Source organism: Hydra viridissima, unplaced genomic scaffold (genome assembly GCF_058129835.1).
Source record: "Hydra viridissima isolate aposymbiotic clone 2 unplaced genomic scaffold, HvirCarnegie_v1 scaffold_15, whole genome shotgun sequence".
NCBI lineage: Eukaryota > Metazoa > Cnidaria > Hydrozoa > Anthoathecata > Hydridae > Hydra > Hydra viridissima.
The window spans coordinates 8,054,365-8,080,866 of NW_028324314.1; the positions used below are offsets into that span (position 1 = coordinate 8,054,365).

The 26,502-nt window shown below is 28.7% G+C and overlaps 3 protein-coding genes across 4 annotated transcripts; 2 read left to right on the forward strand and 1 right to left on the reverse strand.

Annotated features, from left to right (window-relative positions):
- Positions 1-368: 368 nt before the first annotated feature.
- On the forward strand, positions 369-2,249 carry LOC149878479 (uncharacterized). The gene is made up of 4 exons (XM_090073177.1): positions 369-477; positions 730-1,027; positions 1,112-1,208; positions 1,693-2,249. Exons 1-4 carry the CDS (start codon positions 422-424, stop codon positions 2,082-2,084), a joined length of 843 nt encoding a protein of 280 aa, XP_089929303.1. The 5' UTR covers positions 369-421; the 3' UTR covers positions 2,085-2,249.
- Positions 2,250-13,459: 11,210 nt separating this feature from the next.
- On the reverse strand, positions 13,460-22,738 carry LOC145193605 (xaa-Pro dipeptidase-like). 2 transcript variants are annotated; one of them, XM_090073001.1, is made up of 16 exons: positions 22,516-22,738; positions 21,649-21,826; positions 21,093-21,220; positions 20,699-20,762; positions 20,383-20,430; positions 20,235-20,296; positions 19,978-20,022; positions 19,824-19,899; positions 19,539-19,585; positions 18,821-18,889; positions 18,664-18,741; positions 18,330-18,478; positions 14,313-14,497; positions 14,096-14,203; positions 13,879-13,962; positions 13,460-13,789 (listed from the first exon to the last, which is right to left on the reverse strand). In XM_090073001.1, the coding sequence occupies exons 1-16, from the start codon at positions 22,524-22,526 to the stop codon at positions 13,658-13,660; spliced, it is 1,464 nt and encodes a 487-aa protein (XP_089929127.1). In that variant the 5' UTR covers positions 22,527-22,738; the 3' UTR covers positions 13,460-13,657. The 2 variants fall into 2 exon arrangements, with proteins under 2 accessions (XP_089929127.1, XP_089929126.1); XM_090073000.1 differs by having other exon boundaries at positions 22,356-22,548.
- On the forward strand, positions 14,892-18,166 carry LOC145193606 (metabotropic glutamate receptor 3-like). The gene is made up of 3 exons (XM_090072999.1): positions 14,892-16,399; positions 16,542-17,266; positions 17,369-18,166. Exons 1-3 carry the CDS (start codon positions 15,027-15,029, stop codon positions 17,971-17,973), a joined length of 2,703 nt encoding a protein of 900 aa, XP_089929125.1. The 5' UTR covers positions 14,892-15,026; the 3' UTR covers positions 17,974-18,166.
- Positions 22,739-26,502: the final 3,764 nt, after the last annotated feature.

Below are 26,502 nucleotides of genomic sequence, written 5' to 3' on the forward strand. Positions count from 1 at the left end.
GACCTTTCTTTGCGTTCTTCGATTTGTTTCACTCTTTTGAAAAGAAAATAGCGAAATTAAAGACATTCCGAAAGCATTTTTTAGCGCGTAATAAGCGATTTGCAAGTTTCCTGTAGCTCACATTTGTTTTATGATACCAATGATTCTATAAAATCTCCATTTAATTTAAAGTGGTAAGGTAACAGATTGGCACGTACACTGTTTCATACAATATGTTGCAATTAAAACATAATGCAATATGCAAAATGTTATACAACGTATTACGGTTTTAAAAGTAAATTAAGCGTTAAAAATAATCATGAATTGTAACTAAGCAGTCGAAAATAAAAAAATGACTTGCACATACATATTTGAACAAGTTTACAAAAATAAACCAAAAGCACTTCTTATACATTTAAGACATTGCACGTCTCAAAAATCGATGGAAAAAGTCGTTCGTTTTTATCATGAAAAAATGATTTCCGATTTAACGAAATGGTAAGTTACTCAACATTTATGTTGCTATTTCACATTTAAAGGTTTTTTTGAAAGATATTATTTAATCAGACTATGAAGTGTTAAATATTTTTTAAAATACCGAATTTGTTAATTTCGCTTTCAAAAGATTTCAAAAGTTAAAAAATTCGAATAAAATTTTTTGAAATTTTTTAGCACAGTGTTCTCACGACATCTCTCATTGTTCTAACGATTTAAGTTTTGAGTAACGGTCTTTTTTTTTTTGTTAACTAGGTTGTTATTTATCGTTATGTATGAAACAGTTGTTATGTGCTTTGTTACTCGGCTACCGTGTGTTTATTACGCAAGCTTTAACATTTCTCCTTACCGATACATAAAAGGAGAAGTTGATAAAGTTTTGCATTCCATCACAAGAGTAGATTGTGGTTTATCGTGTATCACAAATTCTGCATGTTTGCTCGCTAACCACAAAAAAGATGAAAGTCTATGCGAGTTAATCTCTTCTATAGGAACAGAGACAACAAATATAGATTGGGATGTACTGGTGACCAATTCAACGAATGATAAAAACGTTAGTCGCATTTATAGCTCTTTTTAAATAGATGCTGCGTTTATTAAATTTCTCATTTAATTCTTAATTTCTTATCCTTTTAAGGTTGGACCATATTGTGAGCAGAGTTATCCATGCTTAAGTACAGAATGGTGTAGAGATGTCTGTAAAGACAACAACGCACATACCTATGTGTGCTTAAGTAAGCCCTTGTGCTTGAAGGGGATTCATTTTTAGCGAGTATATATCTAATATTATTCCCTCTCTATTTTTGGGTTTTCAATAATTTGAAATCCCAAAAATAATGAAGGAATAATTTGAAATCCCAAAAATAATGAAGGAATAATTTGAAATCCCAAAAATAATGAAGGAATAATTTGAAATCCCAAAAATAATGAAGGAATAATTTGAAATCCCAAAAATAATGAGGGAATAATTTGAAATTCCAAAATAAAAATTTGAAAGCAATTTTATCCGGAAATTTGTCCTCCTACTTTTGCGTAAATCAATTTTTTTTTTTTTTTTTTTTTTTTTTAAATCTTTAAAGTATATCAAACGAGCAGACAAAATTCACTCAGCTGATCTCATTCTCAGCTAAACTCATTCACGACTGGATTTTTTATTGAATCTTTTTCAAAATAAACAAGTAAAATGAAATGACTACTACGATGCCATTGTTTATTTAGGTTCCAAAAATGTGGCTCGCTTTGGCTCAGTTTCCCAATCATCAACTTTTAGCTACACCACCATCGCTAAAATGGCAATCGACAACGACATCATGACTTATTCTCAAACTGACATAGATACAGTCAACTGGCTGAAAGTTGATTTACTATATCTATATAAAATCAACAGCATCAAGGTGACAAACAGATTAACAATGTCACAGAGATTGATTGGTTATAAGTTAATGATAAGTGCTAGCGATAAAGATGCAGATTACAAACAGTTAGCAAATTTAACAAGTAGTTGGCAACAAGTTTTTAATTGTTCTGAGGTGGTGCGATTTGTTCTAATTACAAAAGTACCTACTTCTGATCAATATCTTCAAATAGCAGAGTTAGAGGTCTATGTATAAACGGATTTTAAAATATTTGTATGTAAAAGAATGATTGCGGAATTACAAAACGCATCAAAAAGTATTTTAGATTTTAATCTAGACTAATTTATATTTTGGTAAAAAAAATTTGTTAAGTAACTACTAATTATTTTGGTAAAAAGTATTATTTAATTTTTAACTTTAACATTCGCCGTTTTTTTATTAAATGACCTTTCTAAATATTTCATTTTTAGTATCTTGATTAATAATAATAATAATAATAATAATAATAATAATAATAATAATAATAATAATAATAATAATAATAATAATAATAATAATAATAATAATAATAATAATAATAATAATAATAATAATAATAATAATAATAATAATAATAATAATAATAATAATAATAATAATAATAATAATAATGATAATAATAATAATAATAATAATAATAATAATAATAATAATAATAACAATAATAATAATAATAATAACAATAATAATAATAATAATAATAATAATAATAATAATAATAATAATAATAATAATAATAATAATAATAATAATAATAATAATAATAATAATAATAATAATAATAATAATAATAATAATAATAATGATAATAATAATAATAATAATAATAATAATAATAATAATAATAATAACAATAATAATAATAATAATAACAATAATAATAATAATAATAATAATAATAATAATAATAATAATAATAATAATAATAATAATAATAATAATAATAATAATAATAATAGTAATAGTAATAATAATAATAATAATGATAATAAGTAAATGATTGAATAATTAGAATTGAATAAAATTTATAATTAAAAAAAAATTGATCATTAACCAAATAGTTAATAGTTTTGTTACATTTTTTATAACCTTTTTTTCGTATAAAATTATTTTAACAGAGTCTTTATTTTTAAAATGAAAATTCACAAAAAATAGACTCAAATGTCTTTAATATGGTTATTTTTTTTGTATGACCTTTTATTTAGTGACCAAGAATAAACAGTTTAAATCTACTACTAATAGGGCTACTAGACAAGAATGTACACCCTAGTCTTATGGTGTTTTGTTTTAAGAATCACTAACAGTTTAAATCAGGGTTCTTATTGATGTGTATTTTGATCTCATTTTTCTTTTGTTAGTATTTTCCGCACACCAATCAAATTTTTATCTTCCCTAATTATTCGTTTAGTGAAAAACCGCCTTTAAATAAAAAAAAACGAATGCAAGCAATTAATGCAATAAAACCTTCTGTGAAAAAAACACTAAAAATTATGCTAAGGAATGCCTAAAACGTCAAATGCATCAATAATTGATGCTGATATTAAAAATCAGAAAAAGAATTTTTGATTCGAACGTATAGTGGTTATAATTATAAAAGTAATTATAGATTAAATTATTCTTATGCAATGCTTTAAATTAAAAAAAAAGTAGATTAAACAGAATAAACGTTTTAAGTAAATGTGTTAAACCAATTTATAGTAATTCCTTTACTTATACTAAAGTTCTAAACTAAAAAGTTATAAACTTGATTTAAATCAGAACTATTACGAACGACTATTTAATAGCTCTTTCTATATCATAGAAGAATTATTACATACATACATACATACATACATACATACATACATACATACATACATACATACATACATACATACATACATACATACATACATACATACATACATACATACATACATACATACATACATACATACATACATACATACATACATACATACATACATACATACATACATACATACATACATACATACATACATACATACATACATACATACATACATACATACATACATACATACATACATACATACATACATACATACATACATACATACATACATACATACATACATACATACAAAGATATATATATATATATATATATATATATATATATATATATATATATATATATATATATATATATATATATATATATATATATATATATATATATATATACATAATTTATTCAAATCATCAGTTTGACGTTTATCATTTGAATATTTCTTGAAAAATCAAATTTTTAGATAGAAAACCAAAAAACAAGTTGAAAACAAATCTGTAGTCGTAGGGATGATCCAAAATGTGGAGAACTGATTGTTAATCAGTTCTCAATGTTTTGAAAAATAATACGCGTGAATCAGTTAAATAGAGCTTTTTTAGTCGGATTTTACGTGTCAATTCAAATGTAGTCTTTCAATTAAACATTCTAACAAACGCGAACTGTCGGATGAGTACCAGTGTAATATACCTCAAACAGGCAGTATTAGTATGTGCCAATTTAACGGTATTTATTGGCGCATTCGTTTTCTCAAATCTAAAAAGAAAATACTTTTCGAAAAAAAAACAAAAAAAAAACAGATAGATGAAGAAATCTAACTTTTTCATTTTTTTTTTATTACCTTTAAAATTGTAATTTTTAACAGCTGCGTTTTCAAACAAAAATTAAGCAACTTATTCAAACAACTCCAATCAGATATTTTTATTGGTAAGTGGACGTGAGTAACTAATTTGGTTCTTGCTGCGTGTTCTACGCAAAGATTTTTGTCAGACGTTTGCAAAGAGCAACATTTTTATAACTCTAAAAAATGTTGAATAATCTTCAGTAATGTAAAATATGTACATGTGTAAGTTTCTTGCTTTTTTAAAGTATGTTTACTGTATTATATAAGACGACCTTAAAGGTGCCTTTCTTTGAGAGGCAATCCACATTAAGAGAAAATTTATTGATAAAAATTTATTTCTCATTTTTATATTTACTTTCATTAAAAATTTACTAAAGTTAGATCCCAGCTAAACATTGAAGCTAAATCGTCAATAAACTTTTGTTTCATTAACTTTAAACAATAACAAAATGCACCTTATGAATGTTAAAAAATAAATACCTTGTTTTTACGACAAACGGCGCGTGGTTCGACTATATTTGATTTAAAAATTGCATTTGAGAATAGTTTTTGCATGTTTCATACACAAGTAAACGATCTATTTCGCCTCTCTCGGCAATTGCGATTCGTCTTTGTCCACCGCAATGTTGGTTTTTTATTAAAGGACAGTTTTTAATTAGCTCCAGCTCGTTTGTCTCGATTAATTCTGGTTGCAGCTCTGTTGAAGTCTGATGTAACGTTCCATTTTTATTAAATTTTTTTGCAAAAAATCTTTTGACAAGGTTTTTCTTTTTCGGTGGCTTCGTTCTTTTTCTGTCGTCTAAAACTTTATTCCCAGCTGCTATAATAGCGCTTGCTAAGTCAGGATCAGATGTTGGCACGTCAACGGTTTGATCAAATTTTTCATTTATTTTTGTCGTCATAGTCTTTTTCATTTAAAAAAAAAAAATTAAAATCACGATTAGAACAAGACAAATATTTTATAATTCCTCCTATTTTTACTTCTGATATTTTGAATTTCTTTTCCAGAATCTAATATAAAAAACTATGGATTAAATAACTATAATTGCAACTTCTTTATAAAAATATCTACTAAATAAACATTTATTAATACAACCAGACTAATAAAATCTGATAGCCTGGAACAATCTCAAACAAAAAGTTTATAAATTAAAAAAAAAAAGCAAATTAACAAAAAATCTTTGAAGCGAATTATACTTGAAAAATGTCATCCTCTTTCACGATTTATCTTCTAAAAAAATGTTCACTCAAAGCTGAAAAAAATGTTCACTAAAAGATGTCCTTCATGCAATCCGTTTTATTTTAACCTGGTATTAAAAAGGTTTTGTTTTAACCTGGTATTAAGTAGATAAAGACAAGGTAATAATGCTTTGTGTTGAAACTACAAATAAAATTCAATCTTACAGTCAGAAGCGGGATTTGCATCCAAAAAAAAAAAAAAGCAATAAAAAATTTATTACTACGACCCCTCACGACCACACGCATTACAATAACAAGCACTTATCTTTAATAAATCTTGAAAACAAACATATAGGGTTGTTGAGGAAGTTGAATAAAATGTTAAAAATTTATAAATGAAACATTTCGCAACCAATTAAGCAAGATTACTGGTTTGATGTTTATGCCCTTAACTTTCAACAGCTTGCCTAAAACCTCTGCTAAAATATAATTATGGAATGTGAAATGCTTTTAATAGTTTAAGTTTATTCAAAAGTTTGTGAAAACGATGTCCTTTTTTTTCCACGCGTTTTTTAAATTGCTTCGTATAATAGTTTGGTGAACCCAAACTATTATACTGAGAATTGACTAATATATATATTATATATTAACATTCTGTTAATATTCTACAAACTTCAAAGTACTGTAACTTTTTATATTAACCGATTACGTGTTAAACTGTAATCTTTTTAATTACAGTATATATGTTAGAAAAATATTTATCAATAATAGCTTATATAATAATACTCAATATATTGATGTTCCATGCGATAATGTCTATCAATTAACGTTATATAATATGCAAAGTAATACACTTATGTTATATATATATATATATATATATATATATATATATATATATATATATATATATATATATATATATATATATATATATATATTACATGCATACATGTAATTATATAAGCATTTTCTAGATTACATTATTGCTTAAACTAAACTGTTTTCGTGAATTTTCCAAAAGCTTAATTACTAATAAATGTTTAAAGCTCGCACAAGATAAATCTCATTTGCTTTTTGCTCTCCATTAATGAAGCCACTTATCTTAAGAACTTCATCTCTTTCGAATGAATAACTAATAACACGGGGTTTAAACTCTTTGTCAAAAATTTCTTTAACTAGATTAACTAGTTTATATAAGTTTAACAGATGTCTGTCACTTTATAGATTAATAGTAGTAAAAATAAAACGTTCATTATTGTCTTTCGCGTTGGAAGATATTGCATACTGTGATGAAAAATATCTACCAATGCGAATGACAATAAACTTTTTATTACTGTCATTCGCGTCGGTAAATGTTTTTCATTAAAGCTTAATAGATAGGAGTACAAACTTAAGGAGATAAGAGAACTAACTTAAGGAGATGGGAGGACAAACTTTCAAATGCAAAAAATTAGATAAAGATGTAGGAAGTTAGAATTCACGCCTGCACCAGGTAACAGGCACCAGGACCGTAGGAAATGTATTGGATATAAAAAATGTCAAGTCAATGATAAAAACCGAAGTCAAGTAGCTGTTGCTCCAGTTTTTACACTTAAATCAAACGCCTGCAATTTAAACCTTGAAATTTAAAAATATAAACTTTCCATCAAAAGTAAACAGTCTTTCGAAGAATATTTAAAAAATTAAAAAATTTATTCTAAAAACATGGTTTTCCGAACAAAACATTGTTTGACAAAGATGTTACTTTTAAAATGAAGTTTGGAATTTAACTTCCGGAAAGAAAGCAGCGCTTAAAAACATCAGCGCATATATAAAATCTTAAATAATTTTAAACATAGTCTTTCCAAACTTTTTTAAAAGGATCAAATCATTTGAAACGGATATCAAAGCAAGAAAGGAACACTAATTGACTTCTGCCGGATTTATGGGCTGCTGCTAAAGACTGATTTTCTACACTTCTGAATTTGTGCTATGCTTGTTTGTGTGTGCTTATATTATGTGGTAGAATTTAAAAGATGAAAATAACTTTGTAACAGTAAAAATAAAAACTTTAGAATGCTACTACTAAATATGTTATTGCTGTTTTGTTTTTTTCTTCAAATTTTTATTTTACCAGTGGAAAATCAAAAATTTAAAACTGACTTTTTATCAGAACTAAAATAATAATAAAAAAAAAATCTTCGAAATCGAAAATATTTTTTAGATGTAACTTTTATTTTATAACAAATAACCGGTTACTATAAAAAGCTGGTTACCATAACAAACAGATTAACATGGTGTTTTCATCGCACTTCTACTCTCCTCTGCTACATTTGTCTTTTGTATAATAATTATACTGAATCCATTGCCAAAAAGAAAATCTATTTAACAAAACCGTTGTTTCCAAAAAGAAAGAATACTCCTTATGTACGAAAATCACGAAATATGTTAACAGAGGTAAACATTTCTTTATTTCAAAAGAAAAATCGGAGATTGTTTATATAATTTATTTCATGATAATGCGTTACACTGATAAATACGTCAGAATGAGGTTTATAAATATCAAAACAAACATAACTAAAAATTATTAAAATTATGCAAATTCGAAATAAGTGTCCGATAGTGAAAAACATTGTACTAGCGAAGAAAATACAGTACCAATAAATGATAATCGGAAGTATATGCGTTGTTAAGTTATCCCGAGGGAAATTAAAAACAGCTGCACTCAATGTTTTTCATAAAGATTGCTACAAAAATAGTAAAAAATGATATTTTGAATATAAACCTAATTGTTTTCTACATAAAATTAAATACGTCAGGAAATAGAAGTCGAAAGTCGTTATTGTTGAGTCGTAAAAGTTTTCTAAAAACCAATTGAAAATTCTTTTTTAAGATAAATAAAGAACCTCTTCCATAGAAAAAGTCACAGAAAAAAACTAAATTACGTCTCAATTGTACAATGAAGTCGCAAGCGTTATAGTTTTTAAAAGTCGCGTTTGTTATCATTAATTCTCATCAACATTTTGTTATTGTTAACACTTATTTTTCAACAGTATTTGTATTCATTTAGATCTTTACGTTCTTTTATCTTTCAGAGGATACAAAAGATTGTTTTATAAAAAATCTTTGGGATGTTTTGTTTTTCTAATCGCGCAAGAAATATGTGTGATTAATTATTCTATGACGTAGCACTACGCAAAACGCACTTCTTCCACCTTTTGAGTACTCCTTTATTTTTTACTGACGTCATCTCAATTTTACTTTTACTTAGTTTGAACTTGTAACAGAGTGTTATAAACCAACAGCATGCGGTAAGCTTTAGTACCACAGCACAACACTAAAATAGTTTTCGTCCTTTAAGGGTTTTATTAACGTTATCTCTCGAAATGACCTAAAACATAAGCTAAAGCGTCCAGGATGAAGTCCACAAAACAATATTATGCTTAGTTTTTTTATCATTTCAAATGTTACAGTGCATAATTCAAAAATGTTTTGTCGACAAAGAAACACGCTTTGATGTTTCTCAATGTCAACAGAGTATTGGCATTAGTTTCAACAGAGTTTCATCACACTAACCAGTATCAACAGAGTATTGATATCAAAAGAGCTTGACAACAATAGAGTATTGGCATTAAGAAAAAGATGACTGTTGTTTTAAATAAGTTTATTGCAATCAACGCGTGTGCAATCAACGCATGTGATCGCAATAATGATCTGAAATGTTTATCGCAATATTTTTTCTTGAAGTATTTTAACATTTGTATTACTAATAACTATTATTAATAAAAAAGGGTACAAACTCCTAAACTGATAACAACAATTAACATAATGATAACTTCTTATCAATTTTTATCTGTGGTTTGTTTTTTCTTATGAAACTCTATTTATACTTTTTTTCACATCAGAATTTTGTATAAGAAAATTAATATCTCTTCGTCAATAATCTTTCTCAATATTAAATCTCTCTGTCAGTTATCCTCAATATTCCTAAAAGTCGAAGAATAGTGAAAAATATTTACAAAGAGATTTAATGTTGATTTCCTCCGTTTACAATTGATTATTCTGAAATGAAATCTATTGTAAAACAGTTTTAAAGCGATATGTTTTTTTAGACATGGTATACCATTCAGTTGGAATCATCGTTATAATTACAACATTACAATTATATCATTACAATTATCATGCTGTACAATACTAAACCTCAACGTATTAGACATTTTTGAACAATTCATTTTTAAAGGGCGTTAGAAAAGTCATTTTTTTGAACCTCAATCCAGACAGCTTCCAAACTTCCTTAAACTACATAATCTAATTTAATGTAAAGTACGAATCAGGAAACTAAAGCTTGCTAGTTCCTTTTGATCATGAAATCTTTTGTAACTCCTGCATTCATATGCAATTACCTGCTTTAGGCATCATGAAAACTTTAAAACGAAATTAGATGATAAGAACAAAGGTACAAGGTTTTCTTTTCATATAAATCAAAAAGGTTTTCTTTTTACATAAATTCGTACTCCACCGTCAATCGTTTAAGTTCCATTTTTTTTGTAATTAACATGGTAATCAGCAACCACAAATAAAAGTGACATAAAACAAAAACAGACATAAGTCTGTTTTATCTTTGCATTTGCAATGAATAACAGGCCATAAAATTTACTATGAAAACTAGAGCTGTACCAAACGTTTGGTTAGGTCGAGCTTTGGGAAATTATTTGGGAAAAATTGCAGTTTTAAAAATTGTACCGAGTAGGTACGAATGCGTGCTTCAACTGTACATTAGATTAGTATAGATTAAATGTTTAAGTATACTTAAACAGTATACTTAAACATTTAATCTATACTAATCTAATGTACAGTTGAAGCACGCATTCGTACCTACTCGGTACAACTTTTAAAACTGCAATTTTTCCCAAATAATTTCCCAAAGCTCGACCTAACCAAACGACCTAACTAAAACAGTATACTGTTTTAGTTTGCAGTTGGTTTTAATTAAAAGTATATTTTTGTTTAGTGGCATTTTAACATAAATAATACTTTAGTGTTACTACATAAATCTCGTCTTCGAAGTGAGACTTAAGAAAACACGTTTGCATTTTTACATCTTTAACACCACAAACAGCCATCCTAAAGTAAATTTACCTTCAATAGTCTTTTAAAAATCTCTTATATTTTTCCAAACAAAGTTTCTTAACTGATGTCTTATTTTTTTTTTTTTTTGCTTTTCAACATTAAATGCTTTAGAACACAGCGTCAAAGTTATTAAACTTAACAAGCTTTGCTGATATAACCGTGTTGATCGTTGCTTTCACTTCGAAAAATTTCAAAATCAAAAGATTCTGTAGCCGGGTTTGGCAAACGTTCAGGTTCGGTTTATCAGAAAAAAAGCAGCTTGGGCGCACTTCTTGTAAAAAATATGATGAAAACTATAAGCTTGCATTACATTAACACAAGAATACAAAAGAGGTGCAAAGGTAAACACTTTTTAATAAAAATTTTATATAAAATGATATTTTGAACAAAATTCTTTTTTTTTTTTTTTTGATTGTTAGAAGAATTGTATACGGTTCTTATATATTTTGAGTGAAAATGTGCTAATTATGAACTACCAAACTTCGACATTTCCTTGATCTATTACCTGAAGTCTTAGACTATAATTTGTGTCTGTGTGTATTTCGTATAGCATATTGTTCTTTTTCCTGTCTATACCCGCGCTTTTACAATAAGATCTTCATTTTTGGCATCCAAGGTTTTTTTTGAAGGAGAAAGCGAATAACTTTTAATACAATTATGTAGTTGTGTAAGATTTGTCATCAACTTCCTCATCACATGAATAAGATTCTTCAACATCACGGCTGTATTTTTCTTCTACAAATTTTATTTTATTATTTTTTTTTTTAACTTTTTTCTTCTTTATATAAACTTCTTAATTCTTTGGCTTTCAATTCTTGTGGCGCGAAAATTTAGGAAAATTGGTCTTTAGAGTACAAACAATCAGTAGGTTGTATTCAGAAGACCAATTTTCCTACATAATTGCGGCCTTCTTCTTGGAATTTTATGACTAATAGCAGGCTAGGGGATAATTCTTGTATACTATAATTTTAATTTTTGATTCTGGTTTTGGAGATCTCATATCCAAACTTGTTGGTTTCTCTGATTCTTGATGATAAAAATTATTCGCACTTTGTATAGAATCTACAAGAAAACTACCAAGCACTCATGGTTACTGTACTCATCAATTTTCTTTACTGTACTTAGCGAATTTTTTTAATGTTTTGGAATAGTGCGCAAAATGTTTGTGGATGTCTGGCAAGGTTTTTGTAAAATTTCATTATACAAAAATCTCCTCAGAAAAATCTTCTGGTAAAAAACATTCATCGATTCATTTTTAAATCGTTTTCGAGAATAAATGTAGACTGTTGGCACAAATCTACCAATTTAATTGATTAAAAAAAAACAAGCAGTTAAAAATGTTAAGTTTGTTGGAAATTAAGACACAGCTTTGGGAAAGTTAGATATTGATGTAACGAAGTTTATGGGAATGGGTATGGAAGTTGAAAAAAAGGAAAGTGTTGGATATGTTCAGAAGAGGATGGGAACTGGTCTTAGTGAATTTAAGAAGAACAAATGTATAAAGTTAACAGATGAAAATACAGTAATAATTAGAAAAAGACTATAATAATTACATAATTCTTATTGTTGTTACGGATAGCTTCCCCATAATAAATTTGCATTTTATCAAAAATCTTATCTGTAAGCAATAGGCAAACAAATGAGATAAAATAAAAATTTTATTGGTAAACTATCCGTAACAACAAGTTAACAGGAAGTTCAAAATCTTTAGATGAGCAACATTCTCTTTGTCCAAAAGCATATTGACACTTGGTGTACGTATTGGAGAAACTGATCATAGTTTAGCGTTATTAAACGGCTTCCAAATTAATTGATTTTTTAAACCTCTTTTTACATACCCTTCAAACGAACCCTTCAAAGACCCTTCTTCGAATCCCTTCAAAGCTTCTTAATTGCTGCTTGCTAAATCTCACACAAAATCTGTAGGTGGAGTTCTTTTGTCAGACTAAATTTTGCAGTCGAATAAAAGAAATTTCAGCCATTAAACTGTTGCCGAAACCGTACAACAATTTAATGGTGGTGCTGTATCAAGAGTAGAACTTTTAAAATCTATTGGATTACTAACTTCTAGAAATATGGCTACTGCAGTCCAGAAACAAGATTTGCTGGACTAAACTAGAATTAGGCGTCATAAGCTGTGAGTTCAAAAAAATCTGAGATCAATGAAACAGTTTATCTTACCGGTAGTTTTGCATTATCTACAAATATTTGTGCCATAGTGAATACATTTTTGAAAATCGCATATCTTCTGCCCATAGCAGCAGAGAGAAATTTCGAGCCCGGGGAAGTTTTCTTAAGGGGCCCTCATTAATGATCAATTAAATACCCAGAACCAAAAGAAACGTGCTCTGGTCATTGAAAATTAAAAATTAAAAGTTAATTAAATCTTTTAAAAGTCAAAACTATTTAAATCTTTCGAAAATTATTTTAAAAAATTTGTTTTTACACACAGAGCCCCGGGAATCTTCCTCGTCCATCCTCCCCTCTCGGCGGCCATGCTTCTGCTTGTTAAGATACTCCTTGAGGTGTAAACTGATAATGAAAATTTCCATCCCAGTGAAATCTATGGCATATGGACGTTTTCAAAAAATCTACGAAAAAGTGTTTTCAAAAAGATCACGCATTTTTTTAAAAAAAAGAAATTAATTTAGATATTTAAATATAATTAAAATTTTCATAAATTTTCATAAATTAATCTCTCACAAATATTTATTATGCACAAGTATTTTTATATAATTCTACGAAAAAAACTTCATTCATTTTACTTGTGCATTTCGCGAAGATGAAATTAAATTTTAAGATTTAACAACTAGTATAAAGAAAAATTGCAAAACTCATTTCGTTCTACAATAACACGTTAATGTTAGATTGTTTTCCTAACGCCATATGCTGCTCTATTTCATTCACTGTCCTCGGAACGTCAGTCAAACATTCGCAACCATTTGCAGTTATCAGCACATCATCTTCTATGCGGACCTTAAGGAATAGGGAAAACCTAATTTCAACCATTTATTCATTCAATATTAACTTAATAACACAAGTTGTAAAAAAAATAAAAAAGCTACCCCTCCAAAATCATAATACTGTTCAATGACCTCTCGAACAATGAAACGTGCATGAGTTGGGTCATCTAAGTATTTGCTGATCAGCTAAAAATATGTAATAAATAATTTTAACTATCAACATTTTTTTAAACAATCTTAGGAAAATAATATAAAGATATGCCGATATTATAAAGAAGGCTAAAAAAAAAACTTATGCAAACAAAAAATAAGTAAAAACCTCCGGTATAAAGTAAATTCCTGGTTCAACAGTGATAACCATATTTTCTTCCAGATCCCGCACAGTTCGTAAACTTCGTAAACCGGCTTCTTTAGGTCTTTCTTGACCCTAAAGATAAAACAAAATAAAAAAAAAAATGAACATCAAAAATAGTTGTTCCATTTTTTTTTTTCATAAAAAAAAAAAAAAAAAAACTTCTTAAATAAAAAATTCTTACAGCTAAATATCCTCCCACATCATGAACATCCAATCCCATAAAATGACCCAAGCCGTGCGGCATAAACAAAGCACCGAGCCGCACATTCATCATTTCATCGACGTCTCCTTGCAATATACCAATCGCTTTCAATTCCTCAAGGTGGGTGCGATCGGCAAGCAGATGCATATCAACCCAATTAACTCCTGAATTATAGTTCATATAATAATCATTTGATGGTTTGATAGAGTAGAGACAGCGAAATGAAACTTTTAAATACAAGAAAGTAACTTTAAGCAATTGATTTTTGTTGGGATGAAAATCTGCAATTTAAAATCAAATCTTGAGGTTAAAATACTTTAATTACAGCGGTATTTATGAAGAGAACAAATAACTGATATATTTCTCTCGTTCATTTTTTAGGCTTTGTTTACAAAAAAAAAAAATAATAATAATAAAAAGAGTAGCAATCATTGAACCTTAAACAATTGAACCAATATAAATATGAATTATCAGCCTGAATCACGTAAATAAGATGATTATTTTTAAGATTAAAATCAAAAAAAGTCAACCCGACTCAAAAAATGTTTGTGCAGCTATACTGACATTAAACAGATGTCGATTTGTAAAAAATCAACTGTGAACGCAATATAAGAATTTAAAGAGAGCACAAAACCGGAGTGGGCGTGCAACTTCGGAAACGCTGAAAGTAAATACAAAAGCATTTTTCAGAATATGATTTCCGAATCGATACATGTGATTCTAATGTTATCGTTTATTTTCGCACAAGACCTTCAAGTAAAAGACAAATGCCTGGCGGATGTAGTTATTGGAGGATTGTTTCCAATGAAAACAATGCACAGTTTTGACTTTAAACAAAATAAAATTTTAAAAAACGCAACCACATATGAAAGGAATAACAACACTAGTCAAACAATCAAAACTTCTGAAGACTGCGACGGATCCCTAAGTGCAAAAGGCTTACAGGAAGCCTGGGCAATGTTGTTTGCTGTTGACCGAATCAACAATAACCCGAATATACTTACAAATGTTACACTAGGTGTCCATATCGAAAACTCGTGTGATTCTGAAGAGATAGGGATTCGAAGCAGCATGAGATTTGATTTTGTGACTGCAAATAATGTGATCATTTCCACGGATAGTGAAAAAAATACGGATTTTGTTAACCAGAAAAAATTCAATGCTAGCGGACAGAAAGAAAATAATGACTTTCCGAGAAATTCAATTGCTGACCAGTCACTTAACTTACCAAAAACGGTAGCAGTAGTTGGCATGCAGAAGAGTAGCATTAGTAAAAGCATAGCAACACTAACAAATTTATTTGGGATTCCATCTGTAAGTTATGCAGCAACCGACACAAGTCTTAGCGACAAAACAGTGTACCCTTTATTCGTAAGGACTATTCCAAATGACCAATTGCTCGTAAAAATGCTTATTACTCTGATACAAAAACTAAAATGGAATATATTGTTCGTAGTATACGATAGTTCCACTGATTACGGAAAATCAGCTTTTGAATCTTTTTTAAAACAATTGGATAACGAAAACTTTCAGAAGAAGAAATCCGAGCGAATTTGTTTGGCAGCTATAATTGAATTTAAATCAATCGAAAAGGAAGATGATAAATTCAAGAATCAATTATTGTCACAACCTACAGTTAAGGGTGTTCTCCTCTTTGTGCATAAAGAATCTGCTAGCACCGTTTTAACGCGGGCTTTTCATGAAAATATTTCAGACTACACGTGGATATTTACAGAAGGAGTAGACATGACCATGGACATTCGTCAGATGTTTAAAACTAAACTCACCGAAATGAAAATTATCTCTTGTGAACCAACAAACTCAAATTTCTTTAGAAGCAAATTGTTTCGCGAATACAAAAAGTTTATCGAAGCGCATTTTTTAAACCAACAAGCACATCGATTAATTCCCATTACAGAACAATGCATAAAAGAAAACTGCATGGAATCAAAAGAGTTTTCTTTTTTCATACCGTACGTCATAGACGCCGTAAATTTGGTGGCGTATGCTTTAGCAAAACGTTACAACTGCGCTCAAGGTCTGGAGTGCATAGTTGAGGATCCAAGGTTAGTTAAAACTTGTGAACATAAAATTAATAAACGTTTATAATAAACGCATTAATAAACGGTTGTTGATTTGTTGATTTTTTTCTGAATATTTGTTATTTAATCTTTTACTAAAGGATGAGCTTTAAAAAAATCAAATTAGGTCACTCGTTTCCGAAATGCAAAACGCAACATTTGCCAGCGCACTTGGCTATCGATTTGAGTTCAATCAAGAAGGTCAAGTGATGGGTCAGTATGAGATTTTTAAAATTGAAGGAAAAACTAAACTCGAGCGTCGGCTAATTGGTATTTGGAACAGCAAAGACGAGAAAAAAATAATCATCATAAATCTATCTCGATGGATCTTTTCTAACTCCTCGTGCAATTCTGAATGTTCGTTAGGGTGGGGTAAGGTCCCAACATTACCTCAAGATTGTTGCTCGATTTGCATCAAATGCAAGAAAGATGAGTATGTCAACTCAGATGGATGTTGCGAATCGTGTCCACCTTTTTTTACACCAACATCTAACATTTCTGCATGTAAAAAGATTTCAGAGAAAATTCTCTTAGTGAATGAAAAAATAAGCATCGCACTTATCGTGACTGCAACCGTGGGCCAATTGCTTGTCATCCTAGTGGCGTTGACGTTCATTAAGTACCGTCACACGCACATGATTCGTGCTTCAGGAAAAGAAATGTCTTATTTGATGCTGCTCGGAAATTTTCTCTCGTTTACAACGCCGTATTGCGTTATTGAGCACCCTATGGAAGTGGCATGTGTACTAAATGTCATAGTGTCAAGTTTCGCCTCCAGTCTGATTGTTGGGCCTTTAGTTGTTAAGACGAATCGTATATACAGAATATTCACAATAGATGTATTATACAAAGGTAAGAAATTAATAATAAGTTTCAAATTGAAAACCTTTAAGCCTTGTACATTTCGATATCAAAAACAAGTTTACTCAACTATATTTCTGTTATTTGCATTAGGTATATCGAAATTCGTTAGGACAAGATGGCAGCGAGTTATCGTTTCATCGATTGTTTTAGTACAGGTCGGAGGGTCACTTGCAACAGCATTTATAAAAGATCCACCTTTATATTTAAAACATGTGGACAAAGATGCAGAACCATACTTACTTGTAGAATGCAGTTTCAATATAAATATATTAAGTCTGTGCTGGGTTTTCCAAAGTTTGCTTATTGCAGCATGTACTTATCAAGCCATATTAGCACGTAATGTTCCAGCAAACTATAATGAAGCAAGGAATATAATGTTATGCATGATTACAATGGCGATTGAATGGATCGTTGTACTACCATGCATACATTTTGGAGGTATATCTTTGTTTAGAAAGATTATGCTTCCAATAATTAACATAATGTCTGCAACAAGTACGCTTTTGTTTATATTCGCTCCAAGAATCTATGTTGTACTTTTTCGACCAATGAAAAACAAGGAAAACCTACCACATGGAAAACTCGGGACAATCACTCCAAAAGAATCGCGAGAATCGCGGTCAAACACAAGCATAAGGGATAGCGGAACAGAAGAACCATGCATCAAAAAACCAAAGTTAAGCAGCGACACTTAGAAAATACTTTTAAACGCGCTAGTGCATTCTTTATTATTAGTTTCTTTTCTTTTTGTTTGTTGTTATTTTTGTTTTTTGTTTTGTTTTTTTTGTTTTTTTTTCCATAGTAGTTCTGTAGCAGTGTTTATTCAAAAATTGGAATGCCGTTGATTGGCCGTTTCTCACTAAATAGTGTTTAAGTTTCTGAATAAAAGTTTCATTAAATACGTAACACCAACAGTTTTAATCTTTCTTTTTAGGGTGTACCAATCAAAAGTTAAATAAAAACTAAATCAAATTGGATTGTTAAAAAATTATTTTAAATTTTCAGCAAAAAAGAGTAATTTTAAAAATAGCATTCGAATAATACTAATTACCTGGCTTACAAGCATTTATAACTGCACAGCTAGATTTTAAAACAGCCTCATATATTACTTTTTGCTTAGGAGTAAAAACCCCGTTGCAAGGAAACGAACAGGTTATGTCAGATGCGTAACAGTAATACTCGCCTCCCATATCAAACAAACTAAAAACAAAATTTTCGTCTAGAAATACTTGTAGTTTGATAATTTCAATATGAAAGAAGTAAGAAACACTAGAAAGCATTCCGACAACAAAAGAAAATTACGAAGAAAACAATAGAGAAACGTTAAAAAAAAAACAACAAGTTAACAATCTATTTTATTTTAAGATGAAACAATCAAAGCTCACCACATGTCTCCATCAGCAATTGTTTTATCATTCGGCGCTCCAGCATGACCATAATGTAATGTTGCACAATTTACACCACTGAAAATAATGCAGATATTTTATTGAGTAAAGTATTTATCAATCACACACATTCACAAAGATACTTTAAAATGCTTACCTGGCAGCAATACAACAATAAGAAACTCGTCTACACCCGCCTCGGGCATGAACATAATGTTCAAACAAACTAAAAAGAAACATAAGATAGATTAAGACTTCTTTATTTTAGGTATAATTGATATAAAATGTATTTATGCTCTAGAAATAACCAAAGAATAGATAGCTGTGATGTAGTACGTTAGTAACTATCAATTAATGTAATATGTTAGCGATGATAATATACAGAAATCAAAAATTGATGTTTGGTTAGCTTGACATCCAGCTTAACAACTACCCAAGAACTTAAGCTTAAATTTTTTGCCAATTCGCAAATTACTTGTTAATTAAACTCAGATGCTTGGTCGAAAATAACTACTGATAAACTTTTGAATAGACCTTAAATTTACAAATTACTTGTTAATCAAACTCAGATGCTTAGTCAAAAATAACTACTGATAAAAACTTTTGACCTTAAATTGAGAATAATTTAACAATTGAGTTTATTTCACTTAATGACATTTAATTTTTTTTTACAGTTTTTTTTTTCTTCGCCTATTTCAATTTTTAGTGCTTCTTCATTGAAGAGGGAAATGAAGATGGAGATAATAAAAATGGAGAGTAAAAGAATATTTTTTGTAAATTATATGTTTATTTAAGAAAAAAAAAATTGATGATGCAATTAAAATCATTTAAAGTTTTGAAGATGTTACAATTAAAGTATTTTAAAAAATGGCTACCTTTCCAGTTGATATTCTTTCATGTTTGGACGAATATGTTTCATAACCTAGAAAGAAAAATAAACGGTAAACTAAAAGAAATATCAGGTTGAATAAAATTTACAAAAACATTTATTTGATAACAGAAAACTCATGCTTTAAATTAATAGCGTTGAAGATGAGGAAAAACAATGTTGAAAATAATTCAAACAACAAAGGTGAAATTTTTACAGAAAAATAACCAAATTTCAACATCTTTTGCAATCAAAATAAAAACAATGAAATTCTTCTGAAACTCTTTTTCACCTCTTTGTGGGCTTCACTGCTGACTTTGTTTGTGTAGCGAATGACATCAATTTCAAATGGAGTCTTGAATACACGACTTAATAAACATATGTTAAATTGTAAGAGCAACCCATCAACAGGTTAATAATTTAATAAACTATAAAAAATAACTAACCATTCTGTAATTTCAGGAAACAGAATTTTATTATCTACAAGAAATCTGAAATAGAAATAAAAAAAACTGCCATATATTAAAAACTAAAAATTTTGTAAATATAGTAATTTAAAAACTCAATTACATTTAATTTTAAACATAAATAAAGTATAATTTGGGAGTTTTTTTAACTTTAAACATAAATATAAAATTGTTTGGAAATTTTCTGTAAACTGTTTGACCCTTATGAAAAAATAAGTTGTAAAAATATCACCTACCCACTTATACCATCAAACTTTGCCTCAGATGTATATTTACCACTATCTGTGTTAAGACCATGCTAGTATTAATAAAACATCAAAATAAATGCTGAACCAAAAAAAAGAAGCCATTTCATTTAATAATCATAAGATTAAAAAAACACACCAAAGTAAGAAGCAACGCAGCATGTTTTGATGATAAAATTTTTGAGATCTAAAACATAAAAAAAACTACGTATTGAACATAAAAGCATACAGCTACTTGAACTCTTAGGATACCTTATCTAATTTTAACTTTTCTAATCAACCACTACTTTTAGCTTATGGCTAAAGCCTTCTTAGAAACAATACTGTAGCAGCATTTTCTTCGTAAAGAGAAACAAAAAAAACTTACAGCACACATAAACAAAATTACAAAAACTATATTTTTTTAAAAATATATTTTTTTAATATTAAGACATAAGACATAAATTTTGCTTTACTTCATCTGTGAAATAAACTTCATCCACAGCATATAAGTTCTGGAAGTGTTCTGTAGGATGAATTCTAAATTTAGAAAAATCAAAAGTATATATATGGTCTTTAAAATACAATGCATCATACATGCTAACAAATATATGATTGACATGCTTCTCTTTGTCAAATCAATTCACTTAAAAATAATTTTCAATTTAAGTTTTGTTGATCCATATTTAACCAAAATTTACAAAAATTGTAAAGTTGAACTAAGAGCACAGCATCACCAACTTGTTGAATTAATGACATTAAAACATAAATACAACATCACTCATGTTTAATTTTAAAAAATCTCTATTTATACTACATACTTGTTACAGACTCAAACATAACATAAACATAAACACACTTAAAACTTACCTGCCCATCCACACAATGTATGACTCAGGCAACCTTGGCACAAACAAGATAGATTTTCCACTGCTTATTTCAACTGCACCATAACAGTCAGGTTCTTTCACTCCAAACAACCAATGGAAAAATGATTCCTAAAAATGACATGAAAGTTAAATATTTTCCAGGTGTTTAAGAATACCTTCAAAAGACCAAAAATCTTATTAGAAAATTAAAATTTATTTAAAGTAAAAATACTTATCTACAAACCTAATAGCATAAAACATTGCAACAAGTATAGTTGTTATAACTCTATTCTAACCAATTTAGTATCTTTTCTAATAACTTGTGTTCATTTCTGAACCAAACACTAGTACATTAAGAATGTAAATCTAGCTAATTCTTAATTTTATTCCAGATACTGCTTTAAAAGAATATCATTAATTTCTACTTAAATTTAATGCATTATTCTAAAAAATTAGAAATTTTTAAATATTGGCCCCTTGCCCCAGTAGAACTGTTGTTTTTATTTTTTCTCTTATATGCTCAATTAAGTTGAAAACTTGTTTGTCTAAATACTTACTTGTCTAAATAAAATTTCTGTATCACTGCAATATTGAGTCTTTGACTCACCACCTTGCAAAATGATAAATGCAGGACTTGTTGATACCTTTGGCCTAACTTTTTCAATTAATCGCTTCCTGTTCAGAGCATGAAGTTCCCGTGGAACTTTATGTGTCTGATTACCAAGATGAAAATACCTATAAAAGAAAACTTCAATAAAACTTCTTTTTTTTGCACAAGTATAAAATTTATATACACTGTATATACTGGTTTATTTGAAAACCTACTGTATAAGTAAAATTACCATAGATAATTTCTCTTTTATATTTGATCTTAAAAAGTTTAATACTTTACTTGTCATAAGTAAATTTTGTTTATAAGTTGGGATCTTTTACTAAGTAGCTCTAAATGGCTTGACTTATACTTTCTTTTTCTCCTTCTTAATGGCTTAAAGCCTTGACATATACACCAATAAATACTGTATACAACAAAAGGTAATTCTATATGTAAAAGTAGGGGGTAAAAATGAAATGAAATTGTTTAAATGAACCCCTTAGATTTTCCTAATGTTTAGTTTAATGGTGTGTTTCCAATATTGCCTAAAAATAGGTTTAAACACTTCATAAACAATAAAAAGCAATTATAAAATAACATTAGTTTTGTTAATAATAATTTTTTACTGTTATTATCATTGTTGTTATTATCATTATCATTAGTATTTTTTACATTATTTTGTGGTGCATCTGTTTATTGTCACTTCCAATCTCATTCAGTTTTTATACAAAAATAGATTAAGACACATGTTAACTTATTTATTTTTGTTTAACGATGTCTCTCACAATTTGTTATATAAATAATATTCTTATAGTAATAAACTTTTACATACTGCTCCTCCATATTACAAAATATTCAAAGTCGTGTTCCCAGAAAAACAAGTCACGTGAGTTATTGTACGAATCTCATACAGCTCTTACAATTTAACAGAAGTAAGTGTGAATTGATTTATGATTTTACCATTAAATATTTGCTTATAAAAACAAAAAAAACCAATAGATTAAAATACACTATTTTAATGTTTGGCAAAGCTTATAAGGTAGGCGTATAGGAGTAATCGAAGGATTTATTTCCCCGCTGGTGTTAATGTCAATATTTTACTCCGTTTAAAATTTTACTGCACTGTAAATTTTTAACTTTATCATTTTCTTGCGCAGTAAAAGTTTAATGCTAAAATTTTACTGCGCTCATTATCATTTTACTGTCATAATGTAGAAATGTAAAAGTTTTTAGGTGGAGCGGATAAGAATGTAGTATTAGGAGGAGCTTATTGTAGGATTCTATAGGAGGAGAAAAGAGGAAGTGCATGATTTACTAAATTATGGCTGCTTTAAGTTTTCTTCTTATGAAACTTTTATTACGTTATGCAAATATTATGCACATGTTACTTTCCACGCTAGATTGGTTAAATATTTTAACGTTATAATTTTACAACGCAGTAAAATTTTAACATTTAAAATCTTAACGTTAAAACTTTAACGTTAAAATTTTACTGCACTCATTATTTTACTGTCATCAAGTAAAGCAGAAATGTTAAAGTTTGTGGGTGGAGTGGATAAGAATGTAGTGTTAGGAGGCATCAATGATATATATTTATTAGGTATCTAACTCGCGCTTCCAGAGTGAAGCAAATTTTTTGCCAGCCAGGTTTGTTTTGCTGGCCTGAAATGACGCAATGATAAATAAAAGCAAAACAGAAATGAACAATTGTCAGTTTAAGTAAAACAACTACCGGCGTTAAAAGCTTTAAAAACTTGTTTCACTTTTTCTTACGGAATTTTTGTGAAGTTAGACATCTAGTTAATATATATCATTGGGAGGTACTTATTGTTGAATAATAAATGAGGAGAAAAGAGGAAGTACATGATTTATTAAATTAAGGCTTCTTCAATTCTTCTTCCTATGAAACTTTTATTACGTAAAGCATACATTAAATGATAAGTTACTATAAGTCTTTCCAGGCTTGATTTAGATTCACTTTTTTATGTAAAGTTATGCATTTTTCTTTACTCTTAGCATTAGAAAACTTTACATTTAGGAACACACATCAAATAAGTTCACCAATAACTGAAAGTCATAAATTATTGACGTATCTATCTGACGAACGGGTTCAGATATACTTACACCGTGACTGTATATACTTGTAAAACAACATGAAAAAAAAAATGGAACCAACAACATATAAGTTAAGCATAAATATTTCTTACTTTAAGGTTTTTAGTGACAAAACAACATAAAAATGATTATTGTTTTTATTCTCTGTTGAAAATGTTGTTCAGCCGAAAATGTTCTACAGCTGTTGGCATTTACAGCCAAAAAGGTCCCTGAATGTGGTCTCTGCGAAGACGTCAAAAATGATGTTCAAATGAGTTTTAAAGAAGTATTTTAAATATCTTTACTCATAAAGACGAATATCTTTTGTAATGAGAACTAAGAAGTCTATAATTTGATTAACTTAGTGTTATTCTAAGTCTTAATTTGGGTTTATTTTCTTACTCTTTGAATTTTTAACTTTTATAAAAGGAGGTTTTAATTGCATGTCAATGACAGAGATAAAAACATTATAAACTATAAAAATAATGAGAAAAGCAAAAACAAAAAAAAAAAAAAAAAAAGTTAAAAAACAAAAGATTTAAAAGCAATACTAGCTAGAGTTGAAATAATAAATAAAAAAATAAAAAAAATAAAAAAATAGAATTATCAACACTAAAAACAGAATGATTATTATAATATTAACAATAGTATTTATAATAATAGTAAAAGTTTGAGACAGAATGATAAGTTTATGTATTGTTATAGTTTTTTGAATGCTTTTTATTAGTTATTACTATTATTATTATAATCATTATTACTATTACAGTCATTACTATATTACAAAGTCTTCATGCATGTTGCTGAATCAAGCGGTGTCATACATGCTCTCACTTAGCGAAAGTTTTTGGATTCAGCATCCATGGAACTTAAAAGAATGAGTCCTTGAGTCATTTTTGTTTTGTACGGGAAGGAGTGGAAGGAGAGAATAGTCATGACAAGAGAGATCATTGAAAAGATATACTTATTACAAGAAGAAGATACTTAACTACAAAAAGTATTTTAACAACGCATTTGAACAAGAAGCATGAAAAACCATTTTTAGTTTACATAACCAATGATTTGGAAAGTCACTGTATAAAAGTATAAAAGTCCTGGATTTTAAGAGGGATTCAGCATTAAATCAGCAACCACGTAAATGCATGCACCCTAGAGTCAACCAAAATGACATACAAGTTTCAAATGGTGTTTTATTAATTTAATTTTTAAGTGCTGTAAACAAAGTTTTTAACCATTAAATGCTGAGTACGGTATAATTTAAGTTGCCACAATGTTCAGAGGCTAAATTTAAAAAAAGAATGCCTCGTTACAGGTTTCGAATTTCGCTGTCCTACCAGTCCCTTATTGGATTTGCCTAATGCACAGACTTTACGAAGACTTAAGTAAAGATAAGATTGGCATCATCTCTGGTTAACGAAATTTTTTCTCATTTTAAAGTTTTTATTGACAAAACAACATTAAAATGATTGCTGTTTTTATTTTCTAAAAGAATATTATGAGATGCTAGTTGATCGAGTTTAGTGGATGCTGGATATTTGAGGCTTGTTAGTTTCTGTTTGTGAATGACCACACATTTATATCAGTTCCAATAAGATTTGCAATACCAAGAATCTCTACATATGTAGCCCATATAAAATCTGTAGCCATTCTACTTTTAATGAGATAACTTTCTTCGTCATCACCTAAATATCCTAAGGAGAGACTGGAACAAGGTTTTAAAATCATGTGTTTCACAACCAGATCGCGAATATATACATGCTGACATTCAGAACCCTGTCAGCAAAAACAAAATTGTTTAAAAAAACAATTCTATCAGACTTGCATGCATGCGTTTTCAAAGATACATCATTTACATTTTACATCAGTAAGATCTGGCATAAAAAGTGTTTTGAGCCCTTGTTTTACAGAAATTTTATAGCGAATATATTTAGTGGGATGTTTCATTAGGTTGAGGCGGCGTTGAAATTCATCTTGATTACCATAATTTACATAAAGATAATTCACGCATCTTTGAATTTCTTTCATTTTCAACAAATGGTTTAAGTTTGGTTTTGTTCTTTCTCTTTATCATATATACGATTGCATTAATCACCATTGAATCTATTTATGTACTTAACATCGATTGGACGATAGGATTGTCGTATTTACATAAGAAAAAACGGTGAATGCCCCATTGAATCATGCACCAAAAAATGTTAAAAGTTGGTTGCCAGTTTTAGATTGAATCTTTTTTAACACGTAGTGTAAAAAAGATTCAATCTAAAACTGACAACCAACTTTTAACATTTTCATTTAAGACCTTGATGATTGCTCTCTTAAGTGTTTGATTCTGTCTCTCTACAAGGTCATTGGCTTGTGGATGGTAAGCCGAGGTAACATGGTACTGAGTACCTGTCATGTCGTGTAATGTGATGGATGCAGAGATTAAAAGCTCTCAACTTTGATCATTGGTTTGTGTTTTTAAAACAGTTATGTCATTTAACCTTAGAGAAAGGATGCTACTGATACTGCTGTTTTGTTGCTAAGAAGCTCAGCTTCAGTTATTTTTGCATTATTACTTGTTGCTCCACTTCTACAGGTTTTAAACCAGAGGGCACTAAGATTTTTGTTAAAGGTTTTTCGACGTCGCTGACATTGATTTAAATAAATTTAAATAAATGCAACAGCTTTCTCTGAAGTTTCTAGACCCTCATGAACCTCTTTAGCTATGTTTTTAATTTAATTAAAA

Excerpts from the sequence above, each read along its gene's own strand:
- LOC149878479 (XM_090073177.1), top strand. The coding sequence starts at position 422 with ATGGAAAAAGTCGTTCGTTTTTATCATGAAAAAATGATTTCCGATTTA. Across the intron at positions 1,028-1,111 it reads ATTCAACGAATGATAAAAAC|GTTGGACCATATTGTGAGCA; the intron begins GTTAGTCGCATT and ends TATCCTTTTAAG. Across the intron at positions 1,209-1,692 it reads ACATACCTATGTGTGCTTAA|GTTCCAAAAATGTGGCTCGC; the intron begins GTAAGCCCTTGT and ends TTGTTTATTTAG.
- LOC145193606 (XM_090072999.1), top strand. The coding sequence starts at position 15,027 with ATGATTTCCGAATCGATACATGTGATTCTAATGTTATCGTTTATTTTC. Across the intron at positions 16,400-16,541 it reads TGCATAGTTGAGGATCCAAG|GTCACTCGTTTCCGAAATGC; the intron begins GTTAGTTAAAAC and ends AAATCAAATTAG. Across the intron at positions 17,267-17,368 it reads AATAGATGTATTATACAAAG|GTATATCGAAATTCGTTAGG; the intron begins GTAAGAAATTAA and ends TATTTGCATTAG.
- LOC145193605 (XM_090073000.1), bottom strand. Across the intron at positions 14,204-14,312 it reads ATGTGGGAGGATATTTAGCT|GGTCAAGAAAGACCTAAAGA; the intron begins GTAAGAATTTTT and ends TTTTATCTTTAG. Across the intron at positions 13,963-14,095 it reads GAATTTACTTTATACCGGAG|CTGATCAGCAAATACTTAGA; the intron begins GTTTTTACTTAT and ends ACATATTTTTAG.